Source organism: Dunckerocampus dactyliophorus, chromosome 8 (genome assembly GCF_027744805.1).
Source record: "Dunckerocampus dactyliophorus isolate RoL2022-P2 chromosome 8, RoL_Ddac_1.1, whole genome shotgun sequence".
Taxonomy (NCBI): Eukaryota; Metazoa; Chordata; class Actinopteri; order Syngnathiformes; family Syngnathidae; genus Dunckerocampus; species Dunckerocampus dactyliophorus.
Genome location: NC_072826.1, coordinates 26,680,746 through 26,703,390, shown reverse-complemented (window position 1 = coordinate 26,703,390; position 22,645 = coordinate 26,680,746). Strand labels below are relative to the sequence as shown.

The 22,645-nt window shown below is 44.4% G+C and overlaps 2 protein-coding genes across 5 annotated transcripts in view; one reads left to right on the top strand and one right to left on the bottom strand.

Annotated features, from left to right (window-relative positions):
* chd6 (chromodomain helicase DNA binding protein 6) overlaps window positions 1-13,816 on the top strand; it is a 53,678-nt gene extending 39,862 nt beyond the window's left edge. For 3 of the 4 annotated variants that reach the window (XM_054783921.1, XM_054783922.1, XM_054783923.1), the window contains 12 exons: window positions 809-906; window positions 981-1,745; window positions 1,813-2,061; window positions 2,132-2,372; window positions 3,920-4,942; window positions 5,016-5,167; window positions 5,243-5,476; window positions 5,812-6,390; window positions 7,456-7,689; window positions 7,765-7,905; window positions 8,168-8,272; window positions 8,347-13,816. In XM_054783921.1, the coding sequence (XP_054639896.1) occupies window positions 809-906; window positions 981-1,745; window positions 1,813-2,061; window positions 2,132-2,372; window positions 3,920-4,942; window positions 5,016-5,167; window positions 5,243-5,476; window positions 5,812-6,390; window positions 7,456-7,689; window positions 7,765-7,905; window positions 8,168-8,272; window positions 8,347-9,333 (4,808 nt within the window). In that variant the 3' untranslated portion in view covers window positions 9,334-13,816. The remainder of the gene's footprint in view (window positions 1-808; window positions 907-980; window positions 1,746-1,812; window positions 2,062-2,131; window positions 2,373-3,919; window positions 4,943-5,015; window positions 5,168-5,242; window positions 5,477-5,811; window positions 6,391-7,455; window positions 7,690-7,764; window positions 7,906-8,167; window positions 8,273-8,346) is intronic. The other variant, XM_054783924.1, reaches the window with a different exon arrangement.
* Window positions 13,817-16,150: 2,334 nt separating this feature from the next.
* The window catches only part of rspo4 (R-spondin 4), a 49,341-nt gene continuing 42,846 nt past the window's right edge, over window positions 16,151-22,645 (bottom strand). The window contains exon 6 of the mRNA XM_054784353.1: window positions 16,151-17,565. Coding sequence (XP_054640328.1) covers window positions 17,374-17,565 — 192 coding nt within the window. The 3' untranslated portion in view covers window positions 16,151-17,373. The remainder of the gene's footprint in view (window positions 17,566-22,645) is intronic.

Here is a 22,645-nt window from a genome sequence, read left to right as displayed (position 1 = left end):
TCATCTGTACTTCTGTGAAGAAGGTGTCGGACGTTTCGCTTCTTCACAGAAGTACAGATGACGTCTCAAGAAGCCTTTCCCTCGATGTTTCAAATGTAGTTGTATAAATGTTTTTCTTACAATTATGACTTTATTCTAATGTGTTGACTTCATTCTTTTATCCGTTTCTTTATCATAAAATTACAACAAAATATATCTTTCTTTAATATTTCAACTTTTTGCTACTAAAATTATTTTTTTCTCATAATTTTATAATATTATTTTTGTAAAATTATGACTTTTTATTTTAATATTTTGACTTTATTCTTGTAAAATTAGTACTGATTTTTACATATTTGCAGTTTTTTTTTAAAGGTTCTCTTGTTTAATTCTATTTTTAGTATGGAAGCCCGTTTACCCCACTGAAAGAAACAGAATATCCCAATGGGTAGTTTTTTTTCAGTACCAATGGTTGTTTCTCCTCATTATTACGCTGCATATTGCTGCATGTGACTCCAAGTAATTCTTTCGGAGGTGTAATACCAGAGGTCTACTCCCACCTCGCATAACCAGCGGTTTTGTTGCAAATTGCATATTTACAATCCAAAGACCAAACTCGGTAATAATTCCACAGCAAAGACATACTGAGTCTATGTGGAGCGACGCAGTTTGTTGAGGTCTCACTCACACGCTGATATCAAGATTGGCAGAAAAAATTATAGAGATATATATAATATTTGACATCTTGCAAAAACCCCCCCAAAAAAACATAAATGTGACCCCCCCCCCCCCCCAACACACGCACACACAATGTGTCCTGTTCCTTCAGGGTTGGTGGATCCGTCCGTGCTGGTGGAGCCGCTGACAGAAGAAAGAGCAGCTCGGACTTTATACCGCATTGAGCTGCTTCGCAAGATCCGAGAGCAGGTGATAGAACTCGCGGACCCGCGCATCTTTCACACGACACGGAATTGCACTGAAGGCGTGCTCTCTGCCCGCAGGTTCTCCGCCATCCGTTACTGTCGGCCCGCCTCCAGCTGTGTCGTCCGTCCCTCTACCTTCCGGTTTGGTGGGAATCCGGCAAACACGACCGGGACCTACTCATCGGAGCGGCGCGCCACGGCTTGAGCCGCACGGACTTCTACATCCTCAACGACCCCCAATTGAGCTTCCTGGAGGCGCACAGGAACTACGTGAGGGGCCACCCCTCCCATCTGCTCCCTCAAAGTCATCACCACCATTCCGCCATCTCGTCATCTCAGCAGCTACCACCCCCTCACTGCTGCCTCTATGATTCCACAATTGGTCGCCACTCCCCCCAGCCTCCTGAATATCCCCACCAGCATCACCCTGTGCCTCCGTCAGCTCCTTCCTCCTCCTCCTCCTCTTCATCCTCTTCCTCTCACCTCCACCCTCCTCCACCGCCACTTGACGCCCACGAGGCAGCTTCGCCGGGCCTGGGAATAGTTTCAGGTTCTCGTGGAGATTTCCTTGATTGTCCTCCTTTGGATGAGAGCCTGGATCTGGGATCGCTGCAGCATGACACCATGGCTGCGGATGCTTTGCACGGAGGGAAAGCTTCCAAAGACGCCCTCAACGGTTTCCCCTTCAATTCGGCCACAGGCGGTCAAAGCATGCTCAACTCCTACGGTGTTGGAGGGGCAGACCTCCACTCCAAACTGAGGAGCGATGTGCTGGTTGGCGAGCAGGGCTCATCCGAGGAAACGGGGCTGTTGGCTCCGTCAGTGGAGCTGGATCAGTTGCAGGTACTGATGCATGTGTTTGTCACTATCTTTAAATGGCGGGCTATTAAATGTGACCAAATGAATGCAGGCTCCCTGGGATGGGACGGATCACTCCAGCCCGGCTCACCATATGTTCAACGAATCTGACCCCATCCTGGGACCCTCCTCCCTGGAGACAGGTTTCCTGGAGGAGGAGGACGAGGAGCCTCCGCGGGCAGATGAGGGAGGGGACAACGGTGGGACTCTTGAGGAGTGTCTGGGCCTCCCCCCCTCATCCTCACCATCTCACCCCTCAGCTGCAGATTCTGTGGAGTCGTCCAGCTACATGCTCTTCAAGGTTTGTGCGCCATGACGGTCAGTGTGCATTACTTCAAACCTGAGCTTGTCTTCTTTTCACACTCTACTAGGACATCGGAGTGAGTGAAGAACCTGGAGCGGATCAGAACGATCTGGCGACGAGCCCCCTCCCAGCCTACATCCCCCCTCCCCCGCTCTCTCCACCGGACATCAGTGGGCATGAGCCTCACGGTGAGACGTCTGTGGAGGAGAACGGTCCAGAGAGAGCCTTCAAGTTTGACAGCAAGGACGAAGAAGACGTCCAAGAAAAAGAGCAAATTCTAGAAGAGGAGGAATGTGACCCGGCTCAAGGTATCATTGTTTATGATTGCTTGGGAAGCGGTACTACAACATTACTGCCGTTTGTCTAAAACACGAACATTTATTTCACAGGAGCAGACGCTTTTTTGGAAACATATTGTTTATTGTATGTGTGTTGTGTTGTTACATATGACAGCATTTTTGCAGGTTTCTTTGGAACATACTTAACAAAGTCACACTGAAGTACAGTGGAAGCCTGCATATTTACACACATTTACAGAATTTTGGTTAAAAAAAAAATTCTGCAAAAAAAGCATATCTCATTCACCCTAGGTTGGATAGCTAAGTGATCATAATAAATTTAATATTTTGGCATTTAGAACATAGAAAATTTGTTTACAATGTTCTAAATATGTTTTTTTTTAACATTATTAGAGCCCTCCAGACATCGCATAACACCCCTATAGTCATGTTTACACTCTTATTAGCCAATATAGTAGACATAAGAGAAAATAAGACATTTAAGACAAAAATAGGGGTGTCACAAGAGATTAAAACGTGCCAAGATTTCTAGTTCAGAAATAAACTCTTGTGGGCCTTGTGGGATGATAATGAATGAATGAATTAATCACACAATAAATGAAACTGCTTATTTATCCTACCCCATTTCATGTCTCAGCAATAACAGGAAGCCTTCACGCTATCACGGTTTTTCAAAAATGTATTAATTAATTAATTATGCTGTTTTATGGTTGAATACGGCCTATTATTCTTCAAAACATATTTAAGCACATTTTACATATTTTTGGCCTAAATTAAGCATTTTTCAAGCATAAAAATATAAAAGGAATAAAATACAAATGTAAGGCATTCAGAAAACACATTCAGAGACCTTGTAAAGATATGTAGTATTATACACTGGTCAATAGGTGTCAGTAATGTTACATTGATGAGACAATAACCTCCGCAGGAAGTAGCGTACAGAAACCGGAAGTAAAAAAGGAACACCAAGAAACTCTCCCAGTGCTAACTTGTGTCAGTCTATATTATGTGTTATATGTCTTATTTTCTCTTATGTCTACTATAATGGGCAAAAGGACTGCAAATGTGACTATAGGGGTGTTATTTCATGTCTAGAGAGCTCTAATAATGTTACAAACCGTATTTACAAGGTGGTAAACAGGTTTTCTATGCTCTAACAAAATATTTAATTTATAGATAAGGAATCCTACTTGGTGGAAATTCACTTATCACAATCGGGTCTAGAACCAATAAACAGCTATAAATGAGGGAATACTGTACTGCTAATTTGTTCACTTCGTGTGTTTAACATATAAATGTGTAATAGTAAAGTTTGTGGATAGATTATTCATTAATAAAGAATGATTAACTCACAGAAACATTGTGCAGTAATCGAGAAGTGAAGGATAAATGATAAACAATACCTTACAAATTGAATAAAAAAAAGTGAACTGAATAAAAACAATAAGGCGAAATGATAAGTACAGTCGTACAACTAAGATAAAAATTGTATAAAGAACAGATAAAGACAAAGTTTTTGTCATATGTTAAAAATGTGTCACGTTACATTTTTTTAGGTGTGGACCAAAGTTTGGGATCTGTGCGTCTGCCGACTGAGCTGCCAGAGATGGACGTGGCAGAACCAGAACCTGCTTTGAGAGAACAGGAGGATGGAATCCAGGTCCCAAACCAACTGTGCCAAAACCTCCAGCAGAACTTTGAGCAGGGCGGGGCTAAAGAGGATGACGTGCTGCCTTATCTTGGCAAGCTGGAACAGGAAGGTCGTCTGATGTGTCCTATGGAGGAGGTGGACACCTTAATGTTGTATCAAACCACTGAGGAGGAAACCATGGCAAACTCTATCGACCCTGTAGCCCTGATGGCGGATGACCCTGGAGAGTTTCTGCAAGATGAAGGAATGTCAGAAGGCTCCAGAGAGCATGGTCCGGTGGAGGAAAGAGATCCTGCAGATCAAGTGGACAGGATCCCTCAGGGTCACATGGGTCAGTATTCACTTATGGATGATACTGGGGTCAAACCACATGAGATGGATGCTGGAGTCAAGGCGGAAGAGGATCAGGATGGTAATGATGAAGATGCGAACCTACCTGTGGACCAAAGTGACAATGATGCGGGTCTGCCTGCTGCTAGCAAATCATCTGCTCTGTCAGATACCAGCCACGAGGAGAAAGACCAGCAGCTCCCAGTCAAGTTGGAGGAGACCAAGACAGAAGATGAAGACATCTTCTCTCACATGAGTTCTGTCCAGTCTGAAGATGTGGTGACTAAAGCTGAAAGCTTGGATCCCACCCTCAAAGCAGAAACACTGGAGTCCTTTCCTATCAAGACAGAGAACTCTGACATGAAGCAAGAAGCTCTCCTGCTGATGACCGACACCAAGCTGGACAACTCCCAGGTCAAACTTGAGGACAAGTCAGAGGGGTTGGAGTTCAGTGCTACCGGCAAAGCTCAGAGCGAGCAGGAGTTTTTGGAGGCCGACAGCACGGTGCAGACGCCGAAGCTGGAGCAGGTGGACGGGCTGGCTTCCGAGACGCTGGAGGTGAAAGGCCAGGTGAAGGAGGAGAGGTCCTCCTCCCCAGGTAGGAAAGGAGATGGAAGTGATGCTAAGTTAGTCATCATCGCTGATAATGATCGTGTCATGTCATCTTCCAGTGGCGGTGGTGGAAGACTTAGCAGGAAGTCCCAGGTTCGCCGCTCCTTTTTCCATGTGTGAGCTCCCAGACAGCCTCCATGATAGCAGGGAGCCCACCATCGCTCAGCTCCTACAGGAGAAAGCACTTTACTCCTACTCCGAGTGGCCCAAGGTACCATGTCCACCTTGTTAGCTACACTGCTTAAACGTTAGCTGGTCTGAGCATCACCTTCTCATCTCCCTGTAGGACCGTGTGATCATCAACCGCCTGGACAGCATCTGCCACGCCATCCTGAAGGGGAAGTGGCCTTCCTCCAGCGACCAGTACGACTCACCCGCCTCTTTGGCCGCCAGCAACCTAGCCCAACAACACTTGCAGCGCTCAGGCTTCCTCACCACCGTGCCGGGCCAGGCCAGGATACAGCAGGCCAGCCCGGGGCTGGCCTTCCCCATCCCCCCTCCTCTGACAAGACTCCCCAAGGTGAGGACAGTGGCGTCATGTGAGTTTATCATTTATCTCTGTTCTCTCATGTCATGGCTCACGTGTGTGTCGGCCCGCCATCTTCAGCTTGCAGCCGCTGTAAACTGTGATTTTAAAGGACTTGAAAAGTGCCTGATTTGACCTTGAACAGAGCAAGAACCCCGTTGATTTTGATGAAAGATCATGTGCGTCAATGCTAGATGAGTAGATGTTTGTAGAAGCTTTCATGCTCTTACAAGGAAGTAGAAGTCAAGGTGAGGCTGTGTTGTCATGTGTTTGTTTTAACAAAAGCATCATTGCTGTCCACCCCTCACCCACCTTGTCCACCCTCACAGTACGTGCCGCGGGGCAGTGGGCGCGGAGCTTGGCGCCTCACCTCCCTCCCTCTCTTGCAGGAGAGACTTGTGGCCCCTCCCTTCCTCCCAGAGATCAAACGAGCCGGAGGTCGGAGGTCTTTTGACTATGAAGCTGCGGCCGCCGCCGCCGCTAAGGTTTTAACCGGCAAGACGACAACATCGAGTGGCGCTCCTTCTCCAGGGAGGCCCCCGGGGGGCTCTCACCGCGCCATGTTGATCAACGGTTGGCAGGAAGCCGCCATGGACCTCAGCAAGTCACCGGGAGACATGAGCGCCGGGTCGGCTGAAGGTGCAGCCGCACCCGGAATAGGCCAGCGCGGCGCTCACAAGCTGCCTCCGCCGCCGCCCCCCATCACGGCCCCCCTAGCGGGCCAGGCGGGAATTGACATGGCGGGCATCCTGCAGGCAGGCCTCATCCATCCCGTGACGGGACAAATAGTCAACGGCAGCCTGAGAGGAGACGATTCCCTGAGGAGGAGGAGGGGGAGAAGAAGAAACGTGGAGGCGCTTTATTCCGAATTCACCAAGGCTAGACTTCACCTCCCAGACTCCACACAGGTCATTCCAGATACAGTATCTACTGTCTATCCATCTACTATCTATCTACAGGGTGTACTCTATGTACACATAGAGTATAATATATACTATATGTGTGTGTGTGTGTGTGTGTGTGTGTGTGTGTGTGTGTGTGTGTGTGTGTATGTATGTGTTTGTATACTGTATATATTGTATGTATATGTATATGTACAGTATATGTATATGTATACTGTATATATGTGTATATATCCATCCATCCATTTTCTATGTTGCTTATCCTCATTAGGGTCGCGGGGGTATGCTGGAGCCTATCCCAGCTGACTTTGGCCGACAGGCGGGGTACACCCTGGACTGGTCGCAGCCAATCGCAGGGCACATATAGGCAAACAACCATTCACACTCACATTCATACCTATGGACAATTTCGAGTCGCCAATGAACCTAACATTTCTGATAGCTACAGTATCTGTCTATACCAGTGGCTCCCAAACTTTTTACAGTGGCGTACCCTTTCAGACATTTGACCTTAAGCCAAGTACCCCCCAAATTAATAATTATATAATAACTTATTTAAAAAATAATTAAAATGAAATCATTCTAACAATCAAACACAAAAATCAAAACAATTAATAAAAAAACAAAGTAAAAATATATTTAAATTAAAAATGTAAAAGAACCTATCTATATTGTATATCTGAATACATACATGATACAAAATTGTACTTTTTTATTCATTCGTTTAATTTTAAAGTTACATTTTTGATTAATAATGAACAAATCAGGCATTGAAACATCAAAACAACAAATAAAAACTATAACATAAAGAAATATATTAAAATTATATATATAATTATATATATACTACATAAACTATATATTAAAGAACAAACGGAAGTTGAGAAAAACATTGAAATATTTCACTCTGTGCTGTGTCTAATGAATCTATAGAATATAAGTGTTACTTTTCAAATGGAACTTGTGAAGTAAATAAACTTTTCAAATGTATTGAGCTGCACCTGTACACATATACCTGTATCTATCTATCTACATATATATATATCTATCTCTACATCTGCCCATCTACAGGGCCGCGTGGAGGTGGTCAGCCACTCCTCCGTCTCCTCCACCACCTCCTCCCCCTCCCCCTCATCCTCGGAGCGCCCCGCCGCGACCCCTACGCCGTCCTCTTCGTCCACGCCCACCCCGACACAGACGCCCCCCCAGCCAGAGATGGCCATGGAGCGGGAGGCGGCTGGCAAAGGTTTGATGGAGTGGCTGAGACAGAAACCAGGATACAGCTTGGATCTTCCTTTTGCTCACGTGAGTTTGTACTTTTTTGCACTTTGTGAATAAACACAGACAAGTCTATCAAAGAGTTCGTCTTTGGTCCTCCAGGTGGGAGCAGGGGTTTTGCACGGCCTGGTGGAGCGTCCCAAGCAGAGGAGGCATCGCTGCAAAGACCCCACCAAGCTGGACATCAACACCTTGACGGGGGACGAGCGTGTTCCCGTTGTGCACCGCGGCACTGGACGCAGGGTACGCTTGCTTGTTGTTGTCACGTCTTTGGGCGCACCGTTCCTGGGCCCACTTCACACCTCAAGTCTGGCATGTTTGACTCGTGCGAGCGCATTTTCATTGGTGTGCGTAATAAAGACGTGTCATGTGACCTACCCCTTCCAAAGAGGGGAAGTGTTTCTTCAGTATGCCAAAGGTGCCAGCCTTTAGGTGTGAAATTTGCCCAGGCACGGTACGAGTGTCCCAGTGTGAGTCCCGCTTACGCGACATTGCTGTCTGACAGCTGGGGGGCGCCATGGCTCCAGCCATCAAGGAGCTGTCCAGGTGGTTGGACGCCAACTCGGAGTACTTTGTGGCTCCAGACTGGGCAGACGTGGTCAAACATTCTGTGAGTACAGAAGATGTTTCTGCCAAGGTGGCATCATGCAGGGTTATTAAGCTGCACGTCATCTCCACCTCCAGGGTTTCCTTCCAGAGGGAAAGTTCTCTCGGATCCTAACAGAACCTGTCAACAAAGACCCCGCCTCCCGACGGCGTGGACGCCGCCCTCGCAGCGAGATGCCCAAGCCCCTCTTGTCTGACTCGGCCCCCTCCGGCCTCGGGCCCCCGCTCTTCATGAATGGAGGTTTAATCGGCAGCATGGACTCGATGGTGGCCATGCAGAACCTCCGCGGCGGCATTCCCGGAATTCCCATCTCTGGAATCATGGCGGCCGGATTCCCTCACGTTTTTCCCACGGCGGTCCCGGCAGGAGGGGGCGGAGCGTCGGCGGACGATGCCAAGAACGGCTTGAGTATGTTACCCATGATGCTGCACGGCATCCCGCCCCCCCACGGGGCCTTGTTTGGCGTTGGTGCCATGATGGCGCACACGCCCCCTTCCCTCCACGCCAGCCCCTCCTCCTCATCCTCGTCCTCTTCGCCGTTGGCCACAAAGGTCACCACCACAAGTGCGGTCGTCACGTCCGAGGCGGGTGGCCCCACGTCGGCAACACCGGCTGAGAGCGGCGAGAAGAAGTGTCGCCATGACGACAAAGCGGGGGAAGCCGAGACGGCGGCTGCGGTCATCACCTCCACCAGCAGGGGGCGTCCCGGCGGCCATCTTAGCTTCAACCCCTTCCTCATCCCTGGCATGTCCCACGGCCTCCTGTATCCCCACATGTTCCTGCCCCATGGGGGCATCGTGGCGCTTCCTGCCATGCCGCCCGGTGCCGCAGACGTCACCCCGGGAAGCCCCAAGAGGAGGCGCAAGAGAGGCCGGGAGGAAGCAGAGCCCCAGGAAGAGGAGGAGGAGGAGGAAGCGGCAGAGGAGGCGGTGGAGGAGGAGCAGCCGACCAACCAGAGTGAAAGTACAATCAAAGAGGAGGAGCCACCCCCGCCTGAGAGCGGAGGGGCGGGGCTTACTGAGCCCCTTCAAGCAGACTGCCATCAGCACGCTGAGGAAGAGTAGAAGACAAGAAGAGTGTACAGTTTATGTCGTGTCCGTCAGTCCTTTTATTATTATTATTATTATTATTATTGATAATGTCACGTTTATACACTAAGACCCCGCCCACCATCTCCAATCACAAGAAGACTGTCAGTCAAAGACAAGCTCATGGTCTTCTTCTCTCTTCTTTTTCTGCGCAATGCTCCTAATTCTTCACACTCAGCGCCCTCCGGCGGCCGTTGACTGAAACCCACTTCCTGCTCGGGCGGTCACGTGACTCCGCCCAGCAGGAAGCGGCACGAGAAAAAGCGGCGAACAATCTTGGCCTTTGTTTGACTTTTTACTTCCACTTCATCACCAAGAGGACACAAAGTCACTTTGAGAGACGGAGAGCTGAGTGTGGCCTGCAGGGGGCAGCGTTTCAATTTGACACCACGCAGCAGCAAACACGGACAGTGAACTGTCAGATCAACACGTGTGTGTGCCTGTGTGTGTGTGTGTGTGTGTGTGGTCGAAGGGAATAATGCGACTAGTGAAGTGTGTCCTCTCCTTTTGTGTCAACATTCTTCATGTGGTGCTGTATATTGCTTTTTTACGTTGGTTCCTTTTGGGCCTTCTGCTTGTGTCTCCATTGGCTGAGGAAAACTTGATGCGTGTGTGTGTGTGTGTGCGTGTGTGTGTGTGCGTGTGCGCGCGCATGTATGTCCTACCAGGAAGTACTGTAAAAAGTTGCTGGTTAGCATAACAGGGTCACTTTGTTTTGGGTTTGTTTTCATACATGAAAACATCATTTTTGCACAACGTTGTTTTTGTGAATGTCAACCACTTTGTGTGTGTGTGTGTGTGTGTGTGTGTGTGTTTGTGTCGTCGTCCCGACAGGTCACTTTTTTTCTTAGCTGTTGCCTTGTCACACTTTGTGGCTCCATATAATTTATTATTATTGGACTTTTCTTTTGCTTTGCCAAACATTTACCAAATAGGAAGTTGCATCACGGCGCGTTCATCAGTCCAAGGCCTTATTTCACTGTCGGGCGTTTTGGTTGTCGTCGGTCAAAGCACAAAGTCACTCTTTGCTTCTCAGTGCCTCTTCAAGCGGCTCCATCTTGTCAAGCTGAAATGAGCAACAAACTTGTTGGTGGAGTTCATCATCATCATCATCGTCGTCTTCTTTTTTTTCCTCCTCCCTTTTAGTTGAAATATTTGGGAGATGCAAAGTCGCCCAGATTGCTTGGAGAAGCTGAGAGGACACACGTACCCATGAATAGCGACGAGCTTGTTGCGCTTTCACGTCAATCAGCTTGTGTGTTCGCTAACATGAGGATGGTGGGGGGGAGAGGACGAGCAGCGTAGAGTGTCATGTGACAGACTTGAAAGAAAGCGTTTGGAAAGCAAGGCGACGTGTGTCACATGACCCAGCAGCATCAAGAAGCAGACGAGTAAAGTACCTATTGAACTAGTACTCGTTGAAGGGTTGTGATAAAACTGCTCCAACATGGTTTATGAGCTTGTTGTCGCTTTGAAGCCGCACCGCAAGCCCCCTCCTCCATATCTCCTCAAGGATGTTGATTGGTCGAGCAGCGTGTCAGCTTGAAGTTTGACATGAAAACGTCACTACATGTGACGACTTCCTCCTCTTCTTGCAACAGGAAAACGGTTCAGCTTTGTGTGTGATATCATAGTGTGATGTCATCATAGTGTGGTGATATCAGCATGGTGACATAGCGTGATGACATTATAGCTTGGGGATATAGTGTGCTGATACAGCGTGGTGACTGTCATTAAGCAATCCGTACTGGGAACACGACCGGTTCTGCCCATGCGCGAGGCCTCCGTCACTTCCTCCTTTTGCAAATTTTTACAACAGCGCTTCTGCGCCGTCGCGTGCTGTGGTAGTTTTTAGTATTTTGAAATGTTTCAACATAAATGGTCAATAACCATACTTCATATATACAATATAAAATGTGGGGATATTTTATTAGTGACTCTTATGACTTGGTTAGCATGCAGATGTTTCTATCGTCTTTATTCACCAAGACTGAGCTACGTAAAAACTTACGCAATGCACGTAGCGCATGCGCGGCTGCTCCGCAGACATAAACGTCATATCCCGTTCCGTAAAATATACATGAATAAATACAATAAAACAACACATAAAATGCAGTGATATTTAAATGTAAACAACAAAAAATAGGCCGACCGGTTGTAGACGCGTTCTGCACATGTGTAGAACCGATTGCGTTTCCGGTATGGTTTGCGTAATGACAGTGATATCGTAGCGGGTTGATATCATAGCATGGTGACTTAACAGCATGATGGTATCATAGTGTGGTGATATCAGCATGGTGGCATCATAGCGCGGTTGACATCATAGCATATAGTGTGAGTGTGGATCAGCATGGTGATATCATAGTGTGGATATATCACAGCGCGATGATATAGCATAGTGATGTCATAATGTGGTGATATTTTAGCATGACAGCATGTTATCACCACATATCACCATGCTATATCGACACACTATGTCATAATGCAATACCGCATGTGATATCATAGTGTTGCGATATCATAGCATCGAGACATCAAAGTGTGCTGATATCATAGTATAGTGACATCATAGCGTGGTGATATCATATCGACAGCATATCACTATGATGCCACCACGCTATGATATCACCATGCTATATCACCTCACTGATATCACCACACAATGTCATAATGCAATATCACATGTGATATCATAGTATTGTGATATCATAGCATGGTGACATCACAGTGTGGTGATATCATAGAATGGTGGCATCATAGCGTTGTGATATCATAGCATGGTGACATAGTGTGGATATATCACAGCGCGATGATATAGCACAGATGACATGATGTCATGATGTAGTGACAGCATGATAACACGATCACTGCGCTATGATATCACCACATTCTATCACCATGCTATATCACCACACCAAAATGCAATATCACATGTGATATCATACCATGTGATTTCATAGCGTGGTGATATCATAGCATGGTGACATCATAGTGTGGCTCTATCACAGTGTGATAATATAGCATGGTGACAGCATGATATCACTGTCACCACGCTATGATGTCACCATGTAATATCACCACACTATGATGTCCTGCTATGATATCACCACTGTCATAATGCAATATCACATGTGATATCATAGTGTTGTGGTATCATAGCATGGTGACATCATAGCGTGGTGATATCATGACATGATGACATCATAGTGTGGCGATATAGTGTGAGGATAACATGGTGACATGCCGTCAGGGTGGTGATATAACGTTGATATCATAGCATGATGACATAGTATGACGGCATAGCGTGGTGATATCGTAATATGGTGACATAGCATGATAATATCATAGCACGGTGACATCATAGTATGGCGATACAGCATGATATCATAGCGTGGTGACATAACAGGGTGACGTCATGGTGTGATGATATCATAGCACGATGGCATGATAGTGTGGTAATATCATAGCAAGGTGACATCCTCATAACAGGATGAATCATAGCTGGATGACATCCTCCTAAGGCGCCAATCAATCCAACAATCACTAAAAGACAACAATGGAGGACATCTTGGGTTTTTTGTCTTCTTATTCTCTGTCAACCAATCAACATAATGCTGTTTAGCTCCGCCTCTTTAGCGACCCTACCCTCCCTAGATGTGAGTAATTTGGGTGCGACGTGATGAAAAGTAGCAAGAAAGTGAAGTAGAATGAGCTTTAGTGTTTGTTCACATCTTGTTATTAATTCCTGTAAACATCGCTTTGGTAACGCTCCATCATCACCACGCTCATGCCTCACCTTCATCCCTCATCAAACCGTCAGGAATGCTCCTTGATAAAAAAAAAATTTAAAAAGCCACCGGGGTGCTGGTTGGCGCCACCTTTCACGCATCTCTCCAACACCTTTCTTCAAAAGTGCATCAGATTTAAAAGAGGGCAATCTCTATTGGCGTGGAGAACGCCTTCCATCCCGCCTCCTCCAGTCCCCGAGTCATGTGACCTGCAGCTGACACAAACAAAAGACTCCATGTTGTCTCTGTCCAGCAGCTGGCCACTTCATTAGGTACACCTGCACGCTCCACATCTGATTCACGATTGGAAGGTGTCGTTTAGCACAGTCGTCAACATTGTGACGTCGCATGGGCTCTCATGACGTCGTGTACCTAATGAAGTGACCAGCGCGTGTCGATGTGATGTAAGACGAAATAAGAGCACTTGTAAAAATGTTTTTTGCTGAGACTGTCGGAAATGTCTTTAAAATAAAAAAAAAGAAACGAAAAGCAGTTTGTTGAAGTTGAGAAAGCAAATCATGACGTCTGTGGTGGGGTTTTCCTTGATTGACTTTATTTTTTCATATTTGTATATTCTATATCTCTGCATTCCCATGTGGACGCGTCTTCACGCTGTCCTCGCGTGGTCTGTCTCGTCTTTTATGCTGCAATAAAAGATGACCTTCAACTTTTCTCGCCTGACCTCTTCCTCTTTTGTCCACGCACAAAACGCTCCTTGGCGCAACCCTGTCGTTTTTTCCACACCGCACTCATCATCACTGATGCATGAGAGGAGCGCGCGTTGTCATGCCAGAGCATACCTCAAATATATCATACAAATTACTAAAGGTCATTAGTTTTAGTTACAAGGCACTTTCCCAAAAAAATTAATTGATACTCCTTCATACATGTAGTTAGTTACCGAGGAAAGTAATTATTGTGTTCGTTTGTGTCTACCGTGCATCAGCGAATGGGTTCTCATTAACTTAAAAGAGCCGTCCAAAAGATTCGACTCGCTCGCGAAAGTCCCATCAGTGAGTGCATAACAACGCACCGCTTGTCACACTGGTACGTTTAAGGACCACTGAACTCTATAACTGGAATGGCCCCGATCGCTTGCTGCGCATTGGAGGCTTGAAGCCACCGGAAGTATAGAAGTCGCCATGTTGTTTCACCCAAACAAGAAAGCCTCAGAACTAAGAGGAGTTCGAGATGCCGTCTTGTGCTGCTATTAATTGCACAAATCGTGATACTCGTGGAAATTGCGAGAAGGGATTTACATTTCACAGGTAGGTAAATGCTTATAAATAATAAAAATAGTTAAAACAAAATAGTTACTTTAAGTCTGTAAGCATCTTTTCATCTAAGTAGTTGTAAATGAGCCCTTATTCTCCTTTAGATTTCCACACTGTAATGCTCAACTTCTAAAGCCATGGGTAGTAAATATGCGGAGAGACAGGTGGATTCCTGCAGCCAGATCGCAACTCTGTTCAAGTCATTTCACCGAGGAGAACTTCGACAGGACCGGCCAGACTGTTAGATTACGACAAAATACAGTTCCAACAATATTTGACTTTCCTGATCATCTTCTAAAGGTATGCTAGCATTTAGCTTTGATACTACGTAGATCCTTATCATAACAAATACCTTGTGAACACTGAAATTGAGTTGTTATGCATTGTAATTTCACACCATAGAGGTAGGAAAAAACTTCAACTGGAGGGAAATTTTGAGATTTGGGTCTAGTAAATTTATTGTGTTTCAATTGAATTTTTGTTAATTCGTGTTAATTTTTATACCGAACCATAATAAGTGTAGTGAATGAAGATACATGTATGTGTATGTGTGTGTGCTTTTCTGGGTGAAGCAAGAAGGCCGACCAGTGGCTTCATGCGGTCAGCAGGGACGCCCCTTCCAGTAGTATAGAGTTCAGTGGTAAGGACGAAGGACTGAAGTTAAAGCAGGCCCGCCGAATCATAATACGGCGGGAGACAAATATAACGTTGAGCGTTTTGTGAGGTCTGATTTTTTTGTTTGTTGAGAAGGCATTTTTGTGATGCAAATGTATTAATCTTTTGAACGCATATTGTTTTGAGAAGCCAAACTCTTTCCTTAATTGTCCCTATAGCAACTAAGCGGAACTACGTTTTTCATCATAGAAATCTGCCCAGAATTGGACTTAGGAGACCAAGTGGGGGGTAAGTAAGACTACACTGCTGGTGGGGATGTCATACAACTTCATGTCAAAAATTACAAACTCTACCTTTTAATTGGTATTGGGTATTGTTTAAAATACATGAACTTGCTGGTTATTGTTTTGATTGATAACTTTCATCCATCCATCCATTTTCTACACCCTGGGCTGGTCGCCAGCCAATGGCAGGGCACATATAGACAAACAACCATTCACACTCACATTCATACCTATGGACAATTTAGAGTCACCAATTAACCTCACCTGCATGTTTTTGGGAATGTGGGAGGAAGCCGGAGTACCCGGAGAAAACCCACGCACACACGGGGAAAACATGCAAACTCCACACAGAAATGCCCAGGGGAGAATCGAACCCAGGTCTTCCCAATCTCCAGGCTGTTCCTGTATTGGCCATGCTAACCACTAGACCACCGTGCGGCCTGATAACTTTCATGTTCTTATTTTTTGCATAAAAACTACTACTACTGTTTTTGGTGCCTGTTTCCCAAGTATACTAGTGCGTGTGTTAATGTACAAACGAGAGGCATTAACTTCAATTTCTTTGTAGAAAGGCGCTTTATGAAAGGACACATCCAATATGGCGGCGACGTTGACGTAAGGCTCAGCGCTAGTTGCGGCGTCTGCGTATATGGTTTTGAAACGTATTAACAACGCCATTACTGACATAAGTGTTGCATTGTGTAAATACTTCCAGTTAAATACCATGTGTGGTCCTACCAGCACTTGCAGGTTATTTTGTTTAATTATTATACATACTGAATAGTATATAATAATAATAACAGTGTTGCTTGTTAAGCCTTAGTAACACTGTAAGGAAGGAACAATATTATTTTTGAAAATAAATGTTTATTTATTGCGTACAATTCTTATTTTGCATGTTGATTGTTAAGGAAGGAAAAAGTCAAAGAAGCAAAAAGTTTCTTTCTTACTGCTGCCCGGGTTTTTATTGACATCTGCATGTAGGTCATATTTCTGCAGTATAATGGATTTTTACACACACATATATATATATATATTCATTATGTTCAGTAAATAACATTCATCCATTTCATCAAAGTGTACGCACAGCGTATAACTTTATTTAATACTCAGCTCAGAGCTCGTGAATACATTGTTCACTGTTGTCCTCCTAGCCCCGCCCACCTCTCTTGCTCACCATCATGGCGGACTTTCTCCTCCATAGCGGACCATACTCTGTTCCATTCACGTGGGGCCGATTGGCTCTAGAATCCTTGGTAGTGACCTTGTAAACTTTGAAATACTTTAGTCATTACTTACTGGAAAACGGTACTCCAAACACCGTACACACGTACCTCAAACATACCACACACACACACACACACACACACACACACACACACACACACACACACAGCAGTTGCCGTGGGGACGACCGTGATGGAAACAGAGAGGACAACAGATGTCCGTGAAAGAAGAAAGAGGAGGGTCAGAGCGTCCCGCTGCAGGAATTGCTGTTCAAGCCACGACCTTGAATAGGCCAGTGCCGAGGGGGGAGGCCGAAATTCTCCAAGATGTTTTCCTTGTTGTGATTCAGTCACAGTCCGAGTGCTAACGCCTTTACCCACCGTTTCAATCATGACGGGCAGCTGTTGGGGCGCGTTTAGCTGCTGCGTCCGTCTTACAAATTCAGCACCGGACCTGTTATCACGGTTCCGAACAGGTATACGTTTTTGATGTCCTCCACGGAAAGAAGAATCGCCAGGAACGTGACCTTCCGCTTCCCCCAACCGTCCATCACGTACCCGGTGGTGATCGTTCCGTCGGGGCAGACGGGTTCCCCTGAACGGTTGTCAGTTGCGTGGAGAGAGCAGTTGATCAGTTCCATGATTTCGATTTGGAGAGCAGTGCAGAGAGAGACTACCACGAGACATAGACGCAAAGCAGGGAAGATCAGGGAGACGAGAGGGGAAAGATGCAACCGACTTTGTTGAGAGCCAGCAGAAGAAATCAGAAGCGCATACAGACATCTATCCACGTTTTACAGCACATGTCAAGTTGTGCTAAGGTTCAGTGTCACGTGCACTCAGCTGCTTTGGCTTGTAGCCGTGCTAAGCTAACACACGAATGTGTGTTGTGGCCGCTGTCAGGCATCTGTGCCGACAGTCTTGGTGTCCAACGCGTTGCTACCGGCGCTGTGGGCGAGCATCCACACTCGTTTTCTTGCCCTCTTTCTGCCAAAGTCTCTGCCCTTTGTCCTTTTTCTCTCTGCAGGGGAGGGGAAGACACACGGGTCAGTACAGTCAGCATCTTTGCGGCTTGTTTGTTTACCACTCATTTGGTGTTGCCTGCTAATTTATTTAGACGTAAATACAGCGGTGTGAAAAAGTGTTTGCCCTCTTCCTGATTTCTTGGGTTTTTTTGCATGTTTGTCACACTTAAATGTTTCAGATCATCAAACTAATTTAAATATTAGTCAATGGCAACACAAGTGAACACAAAATGCAGTTTTTAAATGAAACTTTTTCTTATTAAGGGAGAAAAAAAATCCAATCCTACATGGCCCTGTGTGAAAAAGCGATTGCGCCCTCTGTTAAAACATAACGGAGATTAATTGACATCTATCAGTCTGGAAAAGTCATGACGCCATTTCTAAAGCTATAGGACTCCAGCCAACTACAGTGAGAGTCATTATCCACAAATGGTGAAAACATGGAGCAGTGGTAAACCTTCACAGGAGTGGCCAGCCAACCAAAATGACCCCAAGAGCGCAGCGACGACTCACCCAAGAGGTCACAAAAGACCCCACAACAACATGCAAAGAACTGCAGGCCTCACTTGTCTCAGTTAAGGTCAGTGTTCATGACTCCACCATAAGAAAGACACTGGGCAAAAACAGCCTGCATGGCAGAGTTCCAAGAGGAAAACCACTGCTGAACAAAAAGAATATCAAGGCTCGTCTCAATTTTGCCAGAAAACATCTTGATGATCCCCAATACCTTTGGGAAAATACTCTGTGGTCTGACGAGACAAAAGTTTAACTTTTTGGAAGGTGTGCGTCCCAATACATCTGGCGTAAAAGTAACACCTCATTTCATAAAAAGAACATCATGGCAACAGTAAAATATGGTGGTGGTAGTGTGATGGTCTGGGCCTGTTTTGCTGCTTTAGACCTGCAGCATTAGAAAAGCATAGCTTAGCTTCATTCAGTCCCTTTGACAAGGTTTTTTTTTTGTTTGTTTTTGTACAGGTTTGATGTTTTATTCCATTTATTTGATTTATAAAATGTTTGTCTTTTAACAAGCCTGCAAAGACTGAATGATAAGCTAACTTTCTTATGGAACAACTGAATATACAAACAGAAAATTGACAAATTCCCGGATGACCCATTGATATATCAGCAACATAAAATAATACAATCTACATAGGTAATATAAGTTGAGGCTACAGCGTGGATCCCATCTCATGTGTTCATGGATAACCTTACATTATCAGTGATTAGTGGCTAGAACCTTTATCCTTTGTTCTTTCAATGTATTCCGTAAGTGTGTGAGAAGTTCTGGAATCTAATCTTAATAATTCCAGCAGTCACATTTATTGCAAACGTGTGTGTTCACATTGAGCAGCCGTGGGAAAAGAGGCAACGTTTCCAGCTTTAATCGGTGCCGACGCAAACTCGACTGTGTCACGGCCTTGTGTGGAAGTAAAGACATTGCAGCGTCGTTACGTCACACTATTAAAAACACAAAAATGCTTTTGACTTTCGGCAAGAAACACAGACACCAGAAATTGCGGCTATTATCCCGACACTTTAATGGGAAGCAGTCCAGTTTCAAACACTGCATAGGAACACCCATTACTAGCATTCACAGGAAGGGTTTTCATGTGATTTCTGGGTTAAAATCTGTCAAAAAAGTGCATAATTGGTAAATAAATAAGTTAGAAATGTATAGAAAAAAACATAAAAGCAAAACATATTCCATAAAGGATCGTTGCAGTGACAGCACAAGTGAGTGCTCTTCTCTTCGTTAGACAATCTTTGAGGTTGAAGCACAAGCTAGCAATATGGCGTCACTTTACGTCTGAAAAAGCTCAAAAACACGCTGTTTGCTCTAAAACGTTTGAGCCTTGGGAAACATTAATCTTTGTTGAGTATCTGTGTGTACAAAGCAAAATTCCTACATTTTTGCTTTTAATATGTTTGTGCAGTCGATGGTAATGTATCACCTGTGTTTTGGCTAGCTACTGTTTAGCATATCTAACAGATAGTAATTTGTATGTTAGTTACCGCACGCAAACATGCACGTCCAAGGTAGCTCATTTGCATATTGTCATTTTCCCACGTTTACTTTGTCCGGCACTAGTGCGTAGAATAGCACAAAAATGCCATGGAAAGCTGCAATTGCACATTAAGACCAGCAGATGGCGACAAAGACCAGCCGATGACTTCAAGTCTCATCTGCTCATCAGCGAAGCATGTTGAGAGGCCCAAACTGAAAACAGTGTGGCCTTGAAGTTTGATGAAATATGGGGGGGGGGGGGTATTTAAAGCTGTGTTGACAACACACAGCAAGACTCCACTCTCCTCAGTTTACATGACTCACAAGCAAACTCTCGAACGTGTGTGTGTGTTTACGTTAAGTCGATGGTGACTAATTGTGGCGTAGCACGGTCAGTCAGTGTAGCGCACAAGTGGGAAACAAAAGGCCCGGGGCCAGATTGTAACTGCCATATTGTATCGTGTGTGTGTGTGTGTGTGTGTGTGTGTGTGTGTGTGTGTGTGTGTATATACAGTATATATATATATATATGGGGTGTAACGGTTCACATGGATGTATTGAACCATTTCCGTTCTGCATGCTCGGTTCGGTCCACTTGCGTACCATTTCAGTTACATTTCATGCTATTTTTCTCATTAAATTTAATACTAGAACGATCGAAGCGCTTCATACGGAACTAAAGTCTTGGGCGAGTTTCCGCACGGACGCCTCTGAGTATCGGACACTACTGACTGAGGGGGAGGAACGCTAGTAGCTCGCAGGCGGGGCAAACGGCATCATGACAAATGCAAGCGAGAAGCCTGAGATGGAAGACCCTCCCATCTGACTATGGTCTCCTGTCTGGGAACACTTTGGCGTCCCTGTTAAAAGTACGGATGGACAAAGGCAAGTGGGTTCATCCACAGTTGCGTGTCGACGTTGTTCCACGGGTATCGGGTGTGCTGCAGGAAACACAGCTAACATGTTAGCGCACATAAAGCGGCATCATCCGCCAGTGAATGTTACATCTACAAGAAATGAAAACCAACCAATTTTTAGTTACAGCTACACCAGCACTTTATGAAAAAGCTAAAAGTGATGTCGTCAACAAGCTATCACACGTGCAACAGAGAGCTATTTACTGTAAATGTAACTGTCCATTACATTTCACCACAATGTTTAAACCATTGGTGAAATACAACAGTTTTTATTGTATTTTATTATTATTTTTCTTTTTAAAAAAACGTATTACTACTTATTAATTTATTTGAAATATCAGCCAAATGGCTCACTTTATTTATTATTATTATTATATATTTTTTTATTTTAAAAAAAGTTCTGTTTGCATTTTTTAAAATAAAAGCATTTTAAGTAATTTTTTTGAGCCTTCAAGAAACTGAACTGAAACAAAATTTCATTTTAGTGTACCGTTACACTCCTTATATATAGATATACATATATATATATATATACACATACATATACACATATATGTATATACATATATATATACACACATATACATATATATACACATATGTATACACACATATATGTATATATATACATATGTATATATGTGTGTATATATACTGTATATATATATATACACACACACACACACATATGTATACATACACATATATATGTATATATATACAGTACATATATACACACATACAGTCAAACCTGTCTTAGCGGCCACCTTTATAGAAGGGCCACCTGCCTATAGCAGCCACTGAAAAATCCCCCCCAGCAAATTTACATGTTATAGACCCTGTGTATAGCAGTCACCTGTCCAACGCAGCCAGCAGCCATCCATTTTGTCTCCCTTGGTCAATATCTGGCCGCATATAGCGGCCAAATTACCGACTCAAGTAGAAGCTTCATGCACGAAAAAGTTTTGTTTTTCAATCAATGAAGGCGTCATGTGTAGACTTTAATTACTGAGTCCTAGCTCAGTCACAATCATTCACAAGATCCACACAAACTGTCAGTTGTTCCACATAAAAAAGCCGTCTTCTTTTGAGCTTGCTATTTCCTGGTCAAACATGTAACTTTAAGAGCATTTGCACCAAAACATTACCGCAGAGTAGGCTGGGAACAGGACGTGCTCCCAGCGACGCTACAATAAAAAAAAACATATGCTCGCATGCATGTGGCAGCGGGAGCAAAACTGAGTTCGGTTGCACTTAACTGAAGTATTTATCAGTTATCAGTTATTATTCAGCCTCTAGCTTCCTTTTAGTAAGTAAAAACCTTGGCTATGATTGCACTACATTGTCATGTAGACCTACAAAGTACACTTGGAAGAACAAGAGGTGAATAAATGTATTGCAACTGATGTGAAACTGATGATGGGTAGGATTAAATAAGCTTTGCTTCTTCCTACTCCTTTTTGGACATGCAAAATTGTGAATTGTACTATGTGATGTGCTACTGTTTGACTCATGCATGTTCAGGATTAAAACCATGAACCATGATAATAACAAGCCTAGTAGTGCTGTACAACTTTTATCAGCAGTCTGCAGTGCCCTCTACTGGTCAACATTATTATTATTATTATTAATAATTATTATTATTATTATTTTCCCTGACAGCTTGGTGGGAATTTTTAAAAATAACAAAATTCTCGCTCACTCCTTGCCAATACACTCCCGTCTGGAATAATCCTGACATCTTGCTTAAAAAGAAACCATTAAATTTCCCAACATGGCACGAAAAAGGAATAAGTTGTATGAAAAATATAATTATAGGAAACAACTTTATCTCATTTAACGACCTTGTTACACAGTATGGAATAAATCATAACAAATTTCTTGAATACATACAAATTAAATCTATAATTAAAGCAAGTTTCAGGACTATATCATGGGAAAGCAATACCACTACTGACCAATTTTTTTAAATATCTGCCCCTAAAACATTATCTAAGTTATATATTCTACTTTCAAAAAATGACAACACAATCGGAGTACCAATCTCCAAATGGAGCTCAGATTTATCTACAAGCTGTGACCCTGAATTTTGGAAGCAAATATGTCTTAATGCTTCCCGGTTAATCAATAATCCCAACCTACAGCTGATTC